Consider the following 13,999-nt stretch of genomic DNA (forward strand, 5'->3'; position numbering starts at 1 on the left):
CAGAGATCAGTTCCCCTAAAGAAAATGGTAGCTTTGGAGAGTAGACTCTGTGACATTACGCTTCTCCTGAACTCCCAGCCCTCTCCAAACTCCTCTCTCTTCCAAGTACCACCTCCAGGAATTTCCAAGCCGCAGAAGGTAAACCCTGGTATGCAACGGTGCCCAGCCGAAGTTTCTTACAAGCTGAAAATTCTTACAAGCACGGCGTGCAGGTACTGTATACCTCTGGAGATAGGTGGACGACTACCTAACACTTTCTTTGAGGTGGCATCTCATCTGTGAAATTCCTTCCCTGCATACATTTTTTAGACTTTGGTTAATTATCATGCCATTTGGTTGGGGTTCTGTGACAATTGTTACATACATTTTAAAACATGAATAGAAAAAGGAAGTAACAACAACATTTGGTTTATATACCGCCCTTCAGGATGACTCAGAGCGGTTTACAAAGTATGTCATTATTATCCCCACAACAACAGGCACCCTGTGAGGTGGGTGGGGCTGAGAGAGCTGACCCAAGGAAGTCACCCAGCTGGCTTCAAGTGGAGGAGTGAGGAATCAAACCCAGCTCTCCAGATTAGAGTCCTGCCGCTCTTCACCACTACACCAAAGTGGATCTTGAAAAGTTCCTTGAAAGTGTTCCTGCGGCGATACACAACATACTCACTCTATGAAGCATTCTGATGCTGGGACACACTCCTGCATAAAAGCCATTACGGTCTGATTTCTGTACAGTGTCTGCCTATTTCAGCTTGTTTAAAACTTCTGCCAATCTAGCCAGTTCATTCAAACCAGCCAGTTCATTTTGTCAGAAGTGATGATAATATTTATTAGTAAATATATAGAATTAAATCTACTACTACATGCCTAAATCTGGATGATGGTCTTTTAAAAAGACAAAATTGTGCTGTGAATAACACACTTTCAAAATAATGGCATGAGAGGAAAAATGTAGTGCCATAAAACAATGCAATGTTCTATCATTTGTTTCATAAATCTTTTAACTTAAAATTTCCAACTTAATGTAACCATTTGGAGCTTCCCAGGTCAATCCAGGAGATAAGCCACCTTGCCAGCTGCAAATGTGACCAGCTGCTACTGTTGTATGCAAGGTGGTCTGAGAAACTCAGCCCCACTCTGGCTAGCCTTCGCGGGGGAGGACAGTAATATTATACCCCCTCCCCCCACACACCTCCTGACCAATGGTAACAGCTTCTGCCCAATCATTACCTAAACCAACAAAAGAGGCAGTCCAAGGAATCTAAGCCAAAAGACAAAGTGGAACAACCCCAACCTGGGCTAAGAAAAAATTCAATGTCTCACTCCTAATAGTTGCAAAGCAAGTCTCGTTAAATATTTCTCATTTAAATATAAGCTGAAATAGTGCATGTATATAAATATCAATGAAGCAAGACTTATCATACAAGATAATAGAAAGGCAATAAATATACAATAAATATACAAACATCAGACCTTTCCATAAATATACAAAATCCATTCTGTGCAGTCTCCTGTCATACAAATGTTGTTATTATGTCTTTTCTTCACAGGTATTTTTTCTTTTTTCTTTCACTTATGCTGTATGAATGAAAACCTTCAGAGTCTTTTTATAGGTACAAAAGAAGCAGTCCTTTTATAGGTTCAAAAGAAGCATTTCTACAGGGTCTCTGATGAACAGAAACTCAATTTAATACGAATATTTTCTCTTAAAGAGGACCTTTTCCTTGGGGGGCACAACTGCTAATCCCCAGGTCCCTGCACAACAGTGGACTGGCAATTTAAACCACGTGTTTTATCATGAACTTTCTCAAGAGCATAGAGGCACAGGTCCAAAAATAATCTCCATCACGTATATATATTGATTCATTTTGTAGGATGTGCCACTTTTGCCACTCTGTTTGAAGGCTCTCCATTTGAAGCTTGTAGAAGTTGGATGGTTTGTGATGGAGATTATTTTTTGACCTGGTAATTAGCAGTTGTACCCCCCTGAAGAAAAGGTCCTCTTTAAGAGAACATGTTCATATTAGATTGAGTTTCTCTTCATTGGAGACCCAGTAGAAATGCTTCTTTTGAACATATAAAAGGATTCTGAAGGTTTTCATTCATACTGCACAAATGAAAGAAAAAAGAAAAAATACCTGTGAAGAAAAGACATAATAACAATATTTGTATGATAGAATTGCACAGAATGGCTTTTGTATATTTATGGAAAGGTCTGATGTTTGTATATTTATTGTATATTTATTACCTTTCCATTAGCTTGTATGATAAGTCTTGCTTCATTGTTATTTACATATATGCACTATGTCACCTTATATTTAAATGAGAAATATTTAACGAGACTTGCTTTGTCTATCCAACCATTGGCTAGGATGATGGGGAGAGAGAAAACTTATTGTTCTTTGAAGCCGTTGGCTAATTAATGGATATCTTTGTAGCTATCCAGTATGGGCCTCTGGAATGTAATATTGTACTGGAGTTTTTGATGCAATTTAGATGGTATGGGCAAGCCGGCCGCCCCAGTGCACTAACAAAACACCAGCCATACAAAGTGAAAGCAATATGAAATAAAACTAACAACTATCTTTTGCAAGAAAATCATATAATCGACTCCTCTGTCCATTATCAGTTACGAGATAAAAGTAAAGATGGTTTAAAAAAGCATGCCCTTACCTGTTCCACAAGCTGTACACTTGTTAGGTTCACTTCCATTGCATTCCTTACAGGTAAGATGGCACAAATGACACTGATTTTTATATTCAAATTTTCCTTTAGGGCATTGAAGAACACAGCGTCCATCATCCAAAATTCTATTACAAAATAAGAGAGGGGAATAGAACACTAGTATCAAGTAATAGAACAGTATCTTCTTGTTTAAAAACAGGCTCAAAGAACCTCTGAAAACCATTTCCATACTCGGTTTTATTTATGACTTATATTTCTTGCACTTTGTTCTCCTTTCCACGTGGAACTTATTTATGACATTGGAATGATACCGAGTAAGGACAGATAAGCCTTGAACTTGAACTTGTTTTATATTGCCAGATATAACCAGGTTTTTCACAGACTACCACCATTGATTTTATGCCTATCTGCCTCGCCCACAGAAGTGATCCAAAGGTCTATTAAAAATAAGCGAAGAAACAATTTTTTATGTACCTACTTGCAAAAAAAAAAATCTTGTTTTTGCTGTAAAATTTGATTGCATTTCTTGCTCAGTTTGGTATGTAGTGTCACCTCAGGAAATCCTAGTTTTAACTTTTTAAAAAAATAAATCAACACTAGATACATTTTGTGATGGCTTTTATTTTTTAGCAGCTGAATAATAAATGGGCTTTTGCAAAAATCTTTATGAATTGTCAAGAGGAGGCAAGTGACTGTGTCATCCTAGGACTCGAACCCATTTTAGTTTCTTTACATTTCACTCAACACTTATATGGATAAGGAAGGAAATGCATTACGATATTAATATATATTGATTGATGTACTATCAATATATTTATGCAAAGATGAGCTGATGCATTTTGATCAATGTGTGATATGCACATACATGCAGTATCGAGGGTTGCCAACTCTCGCTTAACACATTCCTGGAATTGGGGAGGGGGGGTACCTTGGAAAGGGGAGGTTGGGGAAAGGAGGGAGCTCAGTAGGAATGCAATGCCACAGGAGCCACTAAGATACCATTTCTTCCAGGGAAAATGACCTTTATATCCTGGAGATCAGGTATGATTCCAGGAGAGATCCAGGCACCACCTGGAGGTTGGCAATGCTAGCAGTACTAGTCCTATACCTAAATGTATTACCAAAAGGCAAAGTGGGGAATGCTGTACCAGACACTCACCTCACTTGGAAGCACTAAAGTGGCATGAAGAAAAAGAAGGCAGAGTGTCAAGTTTAAGGAACAGTGAAGAGCACAAAGGAAGAAAGTCAATCATAGTGCTCTTTTAGTATCATGGATCCCTGTGTAAGGTTGTCAACCTCTAGATGAGGCCTGGAGACTACCCAGAATTACAACTGGTTTCCTGTGGATAGAGGTAAGTTCCCTTGGAGAAAATGGCTGCTTTGGAGGGTGGACTCTATGGCATTATACCTTACTGAGGTCCCTCCCCTCAATCAAACCCTGCCCTCCCCAGGCTTTATCCCCAAGTCTCCAAGAATTCCACAACTCAGACCTGGTAATCCTTCCTTCCTGCCAGGCCTATGGAGGAACAGTTGGCCTTTTCCTAATTTCTTCTGAGCTCTTTTCTGTAGCAGTTGGTGTGGTATAATATTAGCCTAGGACAAGACAGATTTGGATGCAATCACTCTCTCAAAGCCAAACTACAAGTGATGAATGACACAGGTTGGACACTTGTCAGCGTCCCTCAAGTTTTGATGGGAAATGTAGGCAGCTTGGTGGAATGTTGGACAAGTGACAGTTGAAAAGTCCATTGGACAGCAGTCAGAGAGCCAAGCTGCAAGACCAGGATGCCTACATTTCCCATCAAAACTTGAGGGAAGCTGACAAGTGTCCAACTTGTGTCATTCGTCACTTGTAGCTTGGCCCTCATTCTCTAAAAGCTAACTCAAAGGGTTATTGTGAAGATAACATCGGGAGGGAAAACCCCATTCACATTATCTGGAGTAGTGTGCAGAAAAGGAGGAATAAAATGGAACAGAATACGTTCACTTTCTGTTTGTACTCAGCAAGACCATGTTTTGCCCTCTGTTGCCTCACAGATTCTCTGCTGCTTAGGTCCCTGCTGAAACCCATCTCAGCATAGATCAAATTATTGGATTCCAAACTGACATTATTCAGGTAATGTACCCCTATTTGTTTGTTTGTTTATTTTATTTAATAGTATGCCTTTCTCATTGAGACTCAAGGAAGATTACACAGTGTCAGTACAGTCAATTTCAAAGGCATTCCCATAAACAATGTAATAGGGTATATGAATGCAAATCTGCAAAGATTTAAAATCAACAGAAATCCAATACACAGAGTTGAAGAAATGCTGAAACAGAGCATAAAAAGTTCTAACACAACAACATAGAAGCTACCCAGTGGGATCATACTTACAGCAACAGACAGTACATAGTAGCGAAATCTATATTTATTGATGCATCTCTTTGAGACCACTTCCCTACCGTACAGCCTTCCTATATGAGTGAAAAGCCTCCTTCAGTAATTCAGTTTTGCTTACTTTGCAGAAATCCAGGAGAGTGGGCCCTCTTCAGCATATCAGGCAAACGATTCCATAAGGTGAGGGCCACCACAGAGAATGTATATGGATGGGCAGCGGTTGAATTTACCTATGTGCAGAGTGGCACCTGTAGAAGGGCCTGCTCAGATGAGTGAAGCTGACGGAAGTGGCCCCATAGATATCATAGACTAAGGTCTAGTTTGTCCTTTATGTTGTTGATATAGTCTGTACATAATCTCACTGACTTGTGTTCATGTAGAAAAAAAATGCAGCGTCTACCTGTGAACATGGCAACATGCTGGCAAACAAAATGGGTGTGGGAGGTGATGGTTATTCTTAGAAACATGCTTGGAACACTGTAGTTTTTACTATAGCAATTACCAAAATTTGTAGAACATCACACAACACAGTGACATCATTTCCAGATACTCAGTCTCACTGTTCTGTGATGTCATTTTTGTCAGTAATTTCCTCCCCGCCTTGTGGCAGTTGTCAGCAAAGAGCTGGTAACCCTATATGCTTGTTATCTTCATTTTCTCCAGTTGGCCTCACCAAAGTCAAATAGATCTGCCTCTGCTTGATCGCAGGACCTTTGGTCAGTCACTCTATGCTTTTAGAATGCCCTTCCTGAAGAAGTGAAGTTCTTTTCTTCTGGTAATTTTTAGGAAGCTCTGCAAGGCTGCTTTATTAAGAAGGTCATTTGAGGAAAGGGTTTTCCCTCTTCTTTTTACCGCATGTTGTTACTGCTGTTTTATTGTCTATAGTTTTAAATGCAATAGTTGGGTAGTGCCTAGGTTTGTCAAAACCAGTTTATAGTGAGCTTCATCGAGTCCCTTTTATGACAAAACGTGAGATATGTTTTTCATAAATAAATGTAAATAAAAGATTGTGAGCATTTAGCATATGAGTAACTGCCAAATTATAAAGAATGTCTGAGGCTTCAGAAGGATTTTGTCAATAAAATTTACCTTGCAATTCTAAGAAAAGTTACTCCAGACGGGCTTAGACTAGAGTAATTCTTCTTTGGATTGCAAATGTTAGAATGGTTTTGAGAACATATTCTAGCAGTGAACATCAGAGGTATCTATCTATCTATCTATCTATCTATCTATCTATCTATCTATCTATCTGTCTGTCTGTCTGTCTGTCTGTCTGTCTGTCTGTCTGTCTGTCTGTCTGTCTGTCTGTCTGTCTGTCTGTCTGTCTGTCTGTCATAAAATGAAAAAATGATAAAAGTATTTCTTTTCTAGCATATCTAGTATATGTATGTGTATATACATGTATGCGTGTGTATAAATCATTTTTCTTCTTTATACTGAGAAGATTTAGATTGAAAAAATAATTAAAATTAAAGGGAGAAAGGGAGGTAATTTCTGTGTTGCCTTAAAATCAGATAACATTCATAATTATTTTAATAAGTGAATATCATGAGATCAGATTTAACACAACATAAAATATTGCTTTGTATGGATTTCTTGTAAATACGTTTTTACACAGGATTTTCAGTGACAAAAAACCCACAAGAATCTCTGCTTTGTTGAATGTCAGGTTGCATTATCTATGTGTCATTTATTACTTGCTTAAATCCAAGCCATTTATAGACTATAAAGAACGAGGGGGCCCAGGAGTCTCTGAGGCTTCACAAAGGTCTGTTTCCACTAAATTAAAAATAGCATCCAGAGGTCTTTGTTTTTTTGTCCTCGCGTCTTGTTCCTGTAGTGAGAAGTTGTTATATTTTGGGTTTTTTTCCTTGCTCCTCATTATTGCTTGTTGGATATTTTTACAACTCTAAAGCCACTGAATGTGTATTAGGAAACAATCTCTAGAGGGCTGAGGAGAAAGGGTAATAAAGCCATAGAACATGAGACAGAGAGAAGGGATAGCTTTTATATTGCTTTGACAATAAATGAAGTACAGAGGTAGAGTAATTTTCTGTATGAATGGCCTGTGTAGAAAAATTTTAGATGGGGAAAAACTAAAAAAAAAGAGATAGGGAAAAACTAATCTCTTATTATATAGCTATATACAAAATTTATAATCTTCCAAATACTCAATACTTATAGGTCCAATTGTACATTTTATGAGATTCTAGAATCTAGACTGAGAGGATTTTGGTAAATAATAAACACTGGTCTCATGTTCAACATGCAATTATTCTCACAATGTAGCATGAAAAGTGCTGTAATACATGTGGAAGAAGTTGCAGCCTTTAGGAGAGCTAGAGACTGATAGCTAGTTAATAATCACTTACCTTGTGGACAGACAGCTGATGCAGTCCTTCAAAGTTGGTCCTGCGCACTTAGAACAAGAAGCATCACAGAACTGACAGTGACCAATAGGATCAATATATTCTCCTGGCAAACAAAAGCTTATTTGTTACTTAATTCCTTTTATATATCACAGCCACAGTCTTTATAAAGCAAGGCGTCGTTTCAGCAAATGAAGAAAATTTTGATCAACACTTTTTTTTTAAAAAAGAGCAAGCAGATACTGCAAATACCCTGAAATCCCAGAGCTGCTGTTTTCAAATACTTTCTGAGGACGCTAGTTTATTTTACCATATACATATGCTATCTCTAAAGTATGAACTAATAGTAATTTATCCTTAGACTCCGTGAGCAAATATTACCATGTTCATTTTCCCTGGCCTATGTTAACAGTTCAGTGGCACTGAACTAAATATATGGAAGCTCTAGGGAATGATACATGTCTGCAGTTCAAGAAACCATAAGGAAGAAAAATGATTCTAGTGTTGCACTTTGAGATCGGAAGGTATCAAGCATATAGATGCTTGACTTCCAATTTCTAACCTGTGTGTAAGAGAGAGTGGGAAATTGTGATGGATCTGTATATGGTGCAATAGCAATTATAGAGCATCCCACAGGGATTTCAAATTACTTCGTGCTATATAGACAATCCTTAGAAATATCCCTCAGCTAAGGTGGAACCAATGTTACAATTTTAAAATGTTCTTCAAAAGGTACAAGAATAAAAATTCCTGAAGAGATGTGGGTTCTTTTGATGAAGGAAAGCTCATCTCCACAGGGGGATGCACAACTCCTCCTCCCCCTTTGAAACATTATCCTGGAAGTGTAAAAAGAGAAAGTGTGATTTACATCCCCTTTTTGACACTTTTGATAATGTACAAAAACACCATTAATAAATGGAGTGGATAGTGTTTGATTATTTAAAAAAAAACTGAATAGGAAATAGTAAAGCTAAACTACCAGGAGACAGCACAGACACAAAAAAAAGACTATGTGAAAGAAGATGAGGAAAAAATTAAAAGAGCTGATAAGATTAATCATATCTTGGGGAACTTCCTATTTCATCAAATTCAGGTTCATACATTTCACTGCTTATGTCAGCAAGTCATTCACCTGAGCTGAAAAACAAAAAAACAAAGCAGTCAGTTTTAACATGTGAAGTGTCAACTATGACATATATAGTAGGACAAGCAGAATGGGAGCAGATTTGAGACTGGATGGAAGGGAAGAGGCAAAGACAAAAAAAGAGAGCCTGTGTATGTGGTTAGGACAAGGAAGTTTTATTGGCATAATGGGATCATATTTGCTTTATTATGTATAACAAGGGAATGTTGATTACTGTAGATTACTGTAACTCACTCTACGCTGGGCTACCCCTGGGCCTGATCCGGAAACTACAACTGGTCCAGAATGCGGCGGCACGGGTCCTGACTGGTATACCTTACCAGTCACACATCATACCTGTCCTGCGCCAGCTGCACTGGCTTCCAGTTGAATTCCGAATCAGGTTCAAAGTGTTGGTTCTTACCTTTAAAGCCCTGAGTGGGTTGGGACCGGCATATCTTCGGGACCGCCTCTCCCTGTACGTTCCCCGGAGATCGCTCCGATCAGCGAATAAATATTTACTTGTGGTCCCCGGCCCTAAGGAAGCCCGCCTCGCTTCAACCAGGGCCAGGGCTTTTTCAGTCCTGGCCCCAGCCTGGTGGAACGCTCTGTCAATGGAAACCCGGGCCCAGCGGGACATATTAGGGTTGTAAGACAGGCCTGTAAGACAGAGCTGTTCCGCCAGGCGTTTGGTGATTGAAGGGGGCGGTGCCATGTCAGCCTCCCACCTTTGGGGTGGGGAAGCTTCTCCCCACCACTGCACCTTGTTAATTTGTTTTATTATTTGTATATTGATTTTAGTTTTTGTTTTTATCAATTTTAACTGTTCACCGCCCAGAGCCCCTGGGATGGGCGGTATATAAATTGAATAAATAAATAAATAAAATAAATAAAATCAATAACTGGGGAGATACGGACTGTATATAGAATGATCTGTAATTGGAAAGTCTATACAGATGAGGGCTTGGTTGGAATTCAAAAAGAATAAAATAAATTGCTCTCCTTAAATTAAATAGCTACATCCTTCAGAGACAAAGAAGTGGCATGTTTCCAAGAGAAAATTCTGTACAGACATGACTCAAAACTAATTTGAGATGCTCTGTTACAAACAATCTCTTGTGCACAGAGGGATTTGCAAACCTGTCCTGATTTCCAGGAATTGTTAGCACATTCATGTCTGGCAGGAAGTGAAAATATTGAACCTCTCTATTTTGCCTTTTATCACCTTCCCCTCTGCAAACTAAAGATAGCAATTCTCTTTTATTGCCGAATGCTATATTCATGAAGAAAAATACAAATATTAATGAAGAGATTAACACTTTTATCAGATGTTTAGATCAAGTGTATTAGATGCTTATGACGTAGCAGACAGCATTCCGCTCTCCCATGTCCAGGATGGGAGAGCGGAATGCTTCTTGGTGATAACTGGAGACAGATATTATCTCAGTGTTAGAGAATGAATTCAGTATGTCATATGGTGGACTACTTGCAGTATCTCTGTTTTTCCTTGGCATTTTAGAATGTGACTGCCTCACTAAGGGCTACCTTGACTCTTGAAATCCAGATGCAATCTTTTATTAATATGTTTACTGTTATTCTTAGTTTCAGTGGATTAGCAAGAAAAACCTTTTCTTCACAAAATATCTTGACTTTCCTCTAGCACACTCATATTTCTTCATGTTCAGCCCAAGACTGATACCCGTGGCTTGGTTGGCAGTTACAGCAACCAATTGCCAGCCACAACCATACATGACTATATATGACTATGACCATTTTGTAGCCAGCCTGAACTAAAGACCCTGGGTTAGAATGGAATTTGTGAATCTGGATGAATGATACAGCATTGCTCTTTGGAGTTTACTAAGAAGTGATATATGAGCACACTGGTAGTTACTTTATGTTTCTTTTGCTTCTTTCTTTGCTGGAATAAATCAAATGGGAACTGCATCCCTGGAAGATGCCATAAGACAGAAATTACCTGTGGGCAGTTGCCATCTTTCTTTTCCTGACACATTTCTTGTGTATTTAAACCATGACTACCAGAAATATAACTGGTGCAGCTTTTTCTACCACTGCACCAGGAAATGCAGTATCTATTGCATTCTGACTTGTCCCACAACACTTAAAGATATAAGATACCTCCCAAGGGCAAGAAAGTTGGCAACCTAACCATTAGAGTTCTGATGCACATATTTTGTTGTCACAGAACCCCTACAAGAAGAGTATGGTAATACAAACTCCATCCAGTTTGAAGGAAAGAACCATCAGAGTCATCCCCTGTCAACCACAAAATTCAGTGGAGCAGTCACTTTCTCTCAGCCTAACCTATCTCACATTGCGGTAATGAGGAAATAAGGGGAGAATCATGTATCTGAAATCTACAAAAAATGCATGGGGTTAAAACAACCCCAAAATTATAAAAGGAGCATATGTAACTTTAAACAGATATCCTCAGGGGCTGTTGCTAGGGAACCATAGCAGTTAAGCCAATATACCAGGGCTTAGTTTATGTCAGTATAAGGCAGGGGCAGGGAGCAGGGCCCTTTCCAGGGCTGTTTTGGCCTTTGAGGGAGGACTTATCAGGGCCAGGCACAGAAGCTACCAGCATGTGACTTGATATTACATTCATAACTAACCCAGACCTGGCTGCTTGCTACTGTTCAACAGCAGCCCCTCCCCACTAAAGCCAGTATAGTTATTAGAGTTTCAGAGCAGGATCTGGGAGACCCAGGTTCGAATCACTGGTGACTTTGGTCCAGTCAAGCATGCTCAGCCTAACCTACCTCACAGAGTTGTTGGCAGGATACTATTGAGGCAAGGAGAATGATGACAGCTGCTTTGGGTCCACATTATGGAGAAAGGCAGTATATAAATGAAGTAAATAAGTAAACACAGATGAAGATGCAAGGCAGATAAAAGATAAGTTGTTTAGTGGGTTTGAAAGAAAGAAAGATGTAAGGGCTGTTCGTCCTCCGGTGGAGACAAGGGGTCCCCTGCTCCCAGCCTCTGCTCCCCCCACTCACTTGGCTGGTGGGGAGAAAAGGCCCCAGGGAATGGGCCTGTGGGCAAAAAAACAGGGCCAGAGCGCAGCATGCATGCTTCCCATGGGAGCAATAATATCACTTCCATAATAATAATATAATGTTAGATTTATATACCGCCCTTCAGGACAACTCAGAGCAGTTTACAAAGTATGTCATCATTATCCCCACAACAAGCTCCCTGTGAGGTGGTGGGGCTGAGAGAGCTCCAGAGAGCTGTGACTAGCCCAAGATCACCCAGCTGGCATCAAGTAGAGGAGTGGGGAATCAAACCCCGTTTTCCAGATTAGAGAACTGCGCTCTTAACCACTACACCACACCGGGAGCACACGTGTGCAAAATATGAGCATAAGGGATCTCAAAAAGTGAGTGCTGGGTCCCCCACCTTTCCTGCCAGGGATATAAGGAAAAGTAAAGTACCTCCCACAAGACTTTGAAGGTTCATTATCATGCAGCTGGGCCATAAGGGAGAGGCTGTCTAGGGGGAAAGAGGAAAAAGTGAAGATGACAGGGCAGACAAAGGTGGGTGGGAAGAACAGAAGTGTAGGCTCTGGTATAGCTTAGGAACGATCTTGAGTATGATTAAGGAGTGAATGAAGAGAGTTCATTCAGGAACTACAACTTTGATAGAAAACAGAGAAACAGAATAGATACTATCTTACTAAACTGGGAGAAACAGACTTCCGGGAAGAAGCAGGAAGTAGCCTAAGAATACCAATCTGGAGACATGCAAGGTCAGAAGAGAGGCAGTAAGAAGGATCTTACAAATCTGACTCATATTTGCTGCCCCCTGCAGGTATTCTGTGTCTTCTGCCTTCTCTGTACTCAAGACGTATTTCCAAAACTCCATCTCATGGTCTAGTGTACAGAGTCCACAAGGTTTAACTTCTTGTGCAGACTTTCAACCTTGTCTTTAGGGAGTGGCTTAGAGAGTATATCGGCGATCATCTCTTCTGTGCAGTAATACTCCAACTCAGTAAGCCCATCCTCTTGCATATTTCTCACTAAATGTTGTTTCATATCAATATGTTTGGTTCTAGAGTTCATTTTTTTCGGTTTGTGTAAGTGTTATGCACTCTTGATTGTCCTCGAAAAGTTTTATTAGTTTGGGTTCTTCTGTCCCAAAGTCATTCATCAATTGCAGCATCCACTTCTGTTACTGCATGTCACTGTTGCTGATACATATTTAGCTTCAGTCAAAGGCAGAGCCAGAGTTTCTTGTTTTCTGCTGCTCCAACTCCCTGCTCTGTTGCCGTAAAAGAACAAATGTCCACTGGTAGACTTTCTGTCCTTGGTATCTCCTGCCCAATCTGCATCCACATATCACACCAACATGGGATTATCACTTGTTGGCAACTTCAGTTTCAGATCCATAGTCTCATTCAGGTATTGGGCAGTGTCTTGACTGCATTCCAATATCTTTTGCTTGGTGACTCAACCTTCCTGCACAACATGCCAACTGTTGCTGCTATATCTGAACGTGTCAGGGTACTTATTTACAGAAATTTTCCAATTGCTTCCCTGCATTGTTTATTGTCCGGCAGGAGTTCATCATTTCTTTGTTGCTTTAGGTAATTCACTCCTGTAGGAGTATCCGCTGGCTTACAATTTTTCATTTGCATATATTCCAGAAACTCTAGGACTTTCTGTTTTGGTCTGAGAAGATAGCTCCTAATTTCTTCTTTTCCTACTTGGACTCCCAGGTAGTAGGTGATAACTCCTAACACTTTCACTTCAAGCTCTTGACTCAGATGTTGGACTATTTCATCGTAGTCCTCTTTCTCTTCATAATACAAAATCAGATCATCGACGTAAACCAGAATGTAAGTCCATCTATTGTCTTGGTATCTTGAGTAAAGGCATGGTTCAGCTTTGTCTTGCTTAAAACCTTTGTTGGTCAATATTTGCTGTAGTTTTTCATTCCAGCACCTTGCAGCTTGTTTGAGCCTATATAAGCTCTTTTATAGTTTACACACAAGACACCTGTCCTGGGATTGTTCAAATCCTGGTGGCTCTTCCATGTAAACTTTTATTTCACCATGCAGAAAAGCTCTTTTTATGCCTCAATGCTTAATGTACATCTTTTGTGCTGCAGCTATACTCAGGAGCATGCTTATTGAAGTGTGCTTCACCACTGGTGTGAAGGTCTCATCGTAGTCTTCACCGTATTTCTGAGTGTAGCCTTTGGCAACTAATCTTGCCTTATATCTTTGCACTTTGCCTTCTGCATCGCGTTTGGTCTTGAAAATCCACTTGCACTCAATTATACATCAGTTTGGTGTAGTGGTTAAGAGTGCGGGACTCTAATCTGGAGAGCCAGGTTTGATTCCCCACTCCTTCACTTGAAGACAGCTGGGTGACCTTGGGCTAGTCACAGCTCTCTGGAGCTCTCTCAGCCCCA

At 39.9% G+C, this 13,999-nt stretch overlaps 1 protein-coding gene across 1 annotated transcript in view; it reads right to left on the reverse strand.

The window, feature by feature from the left end:
* Positions 1-13,999, reverse strand: part of PCSK5 (proprotein convertase subtilisin/kexin type 5) — a 387,486-nt gene that overhangs the window by 69,519 nt on the left and 303,968 nt on the right. Inside the window, exons 21-22 of the mRNA XM_054986670.1 lie at positions 7,438-7,540; positions 2,674-2,810 (exon numbers count right to left, since the gene is read on the reverse strand). Of these exons, the coding sequence (XP_054842645.1) occupies positions 2,674-2,810; positions 7,438-7,540 (240 nt within the window). The remainder of the gene's footprint in view (positions 1-2,673; positions 2,811-7,437; positions 7,541-13,999) is intronic.

This window comes from Eublepharis macularius, chromosome 8, assembly GCF_028583425.1.
Source record: "Eublepharis macularius isolate TG4126 chromosome 8, MPM_Emac_v1.0, whole genome shotgun sequence".
Classification (NCBI taxonomy): domain Eukaryota; kingdom Metazoa; phylum Chordata; class Lepidosauria; order Squamata; family Eublepharidae; genus Eublepharis; species Eublepharis macularius.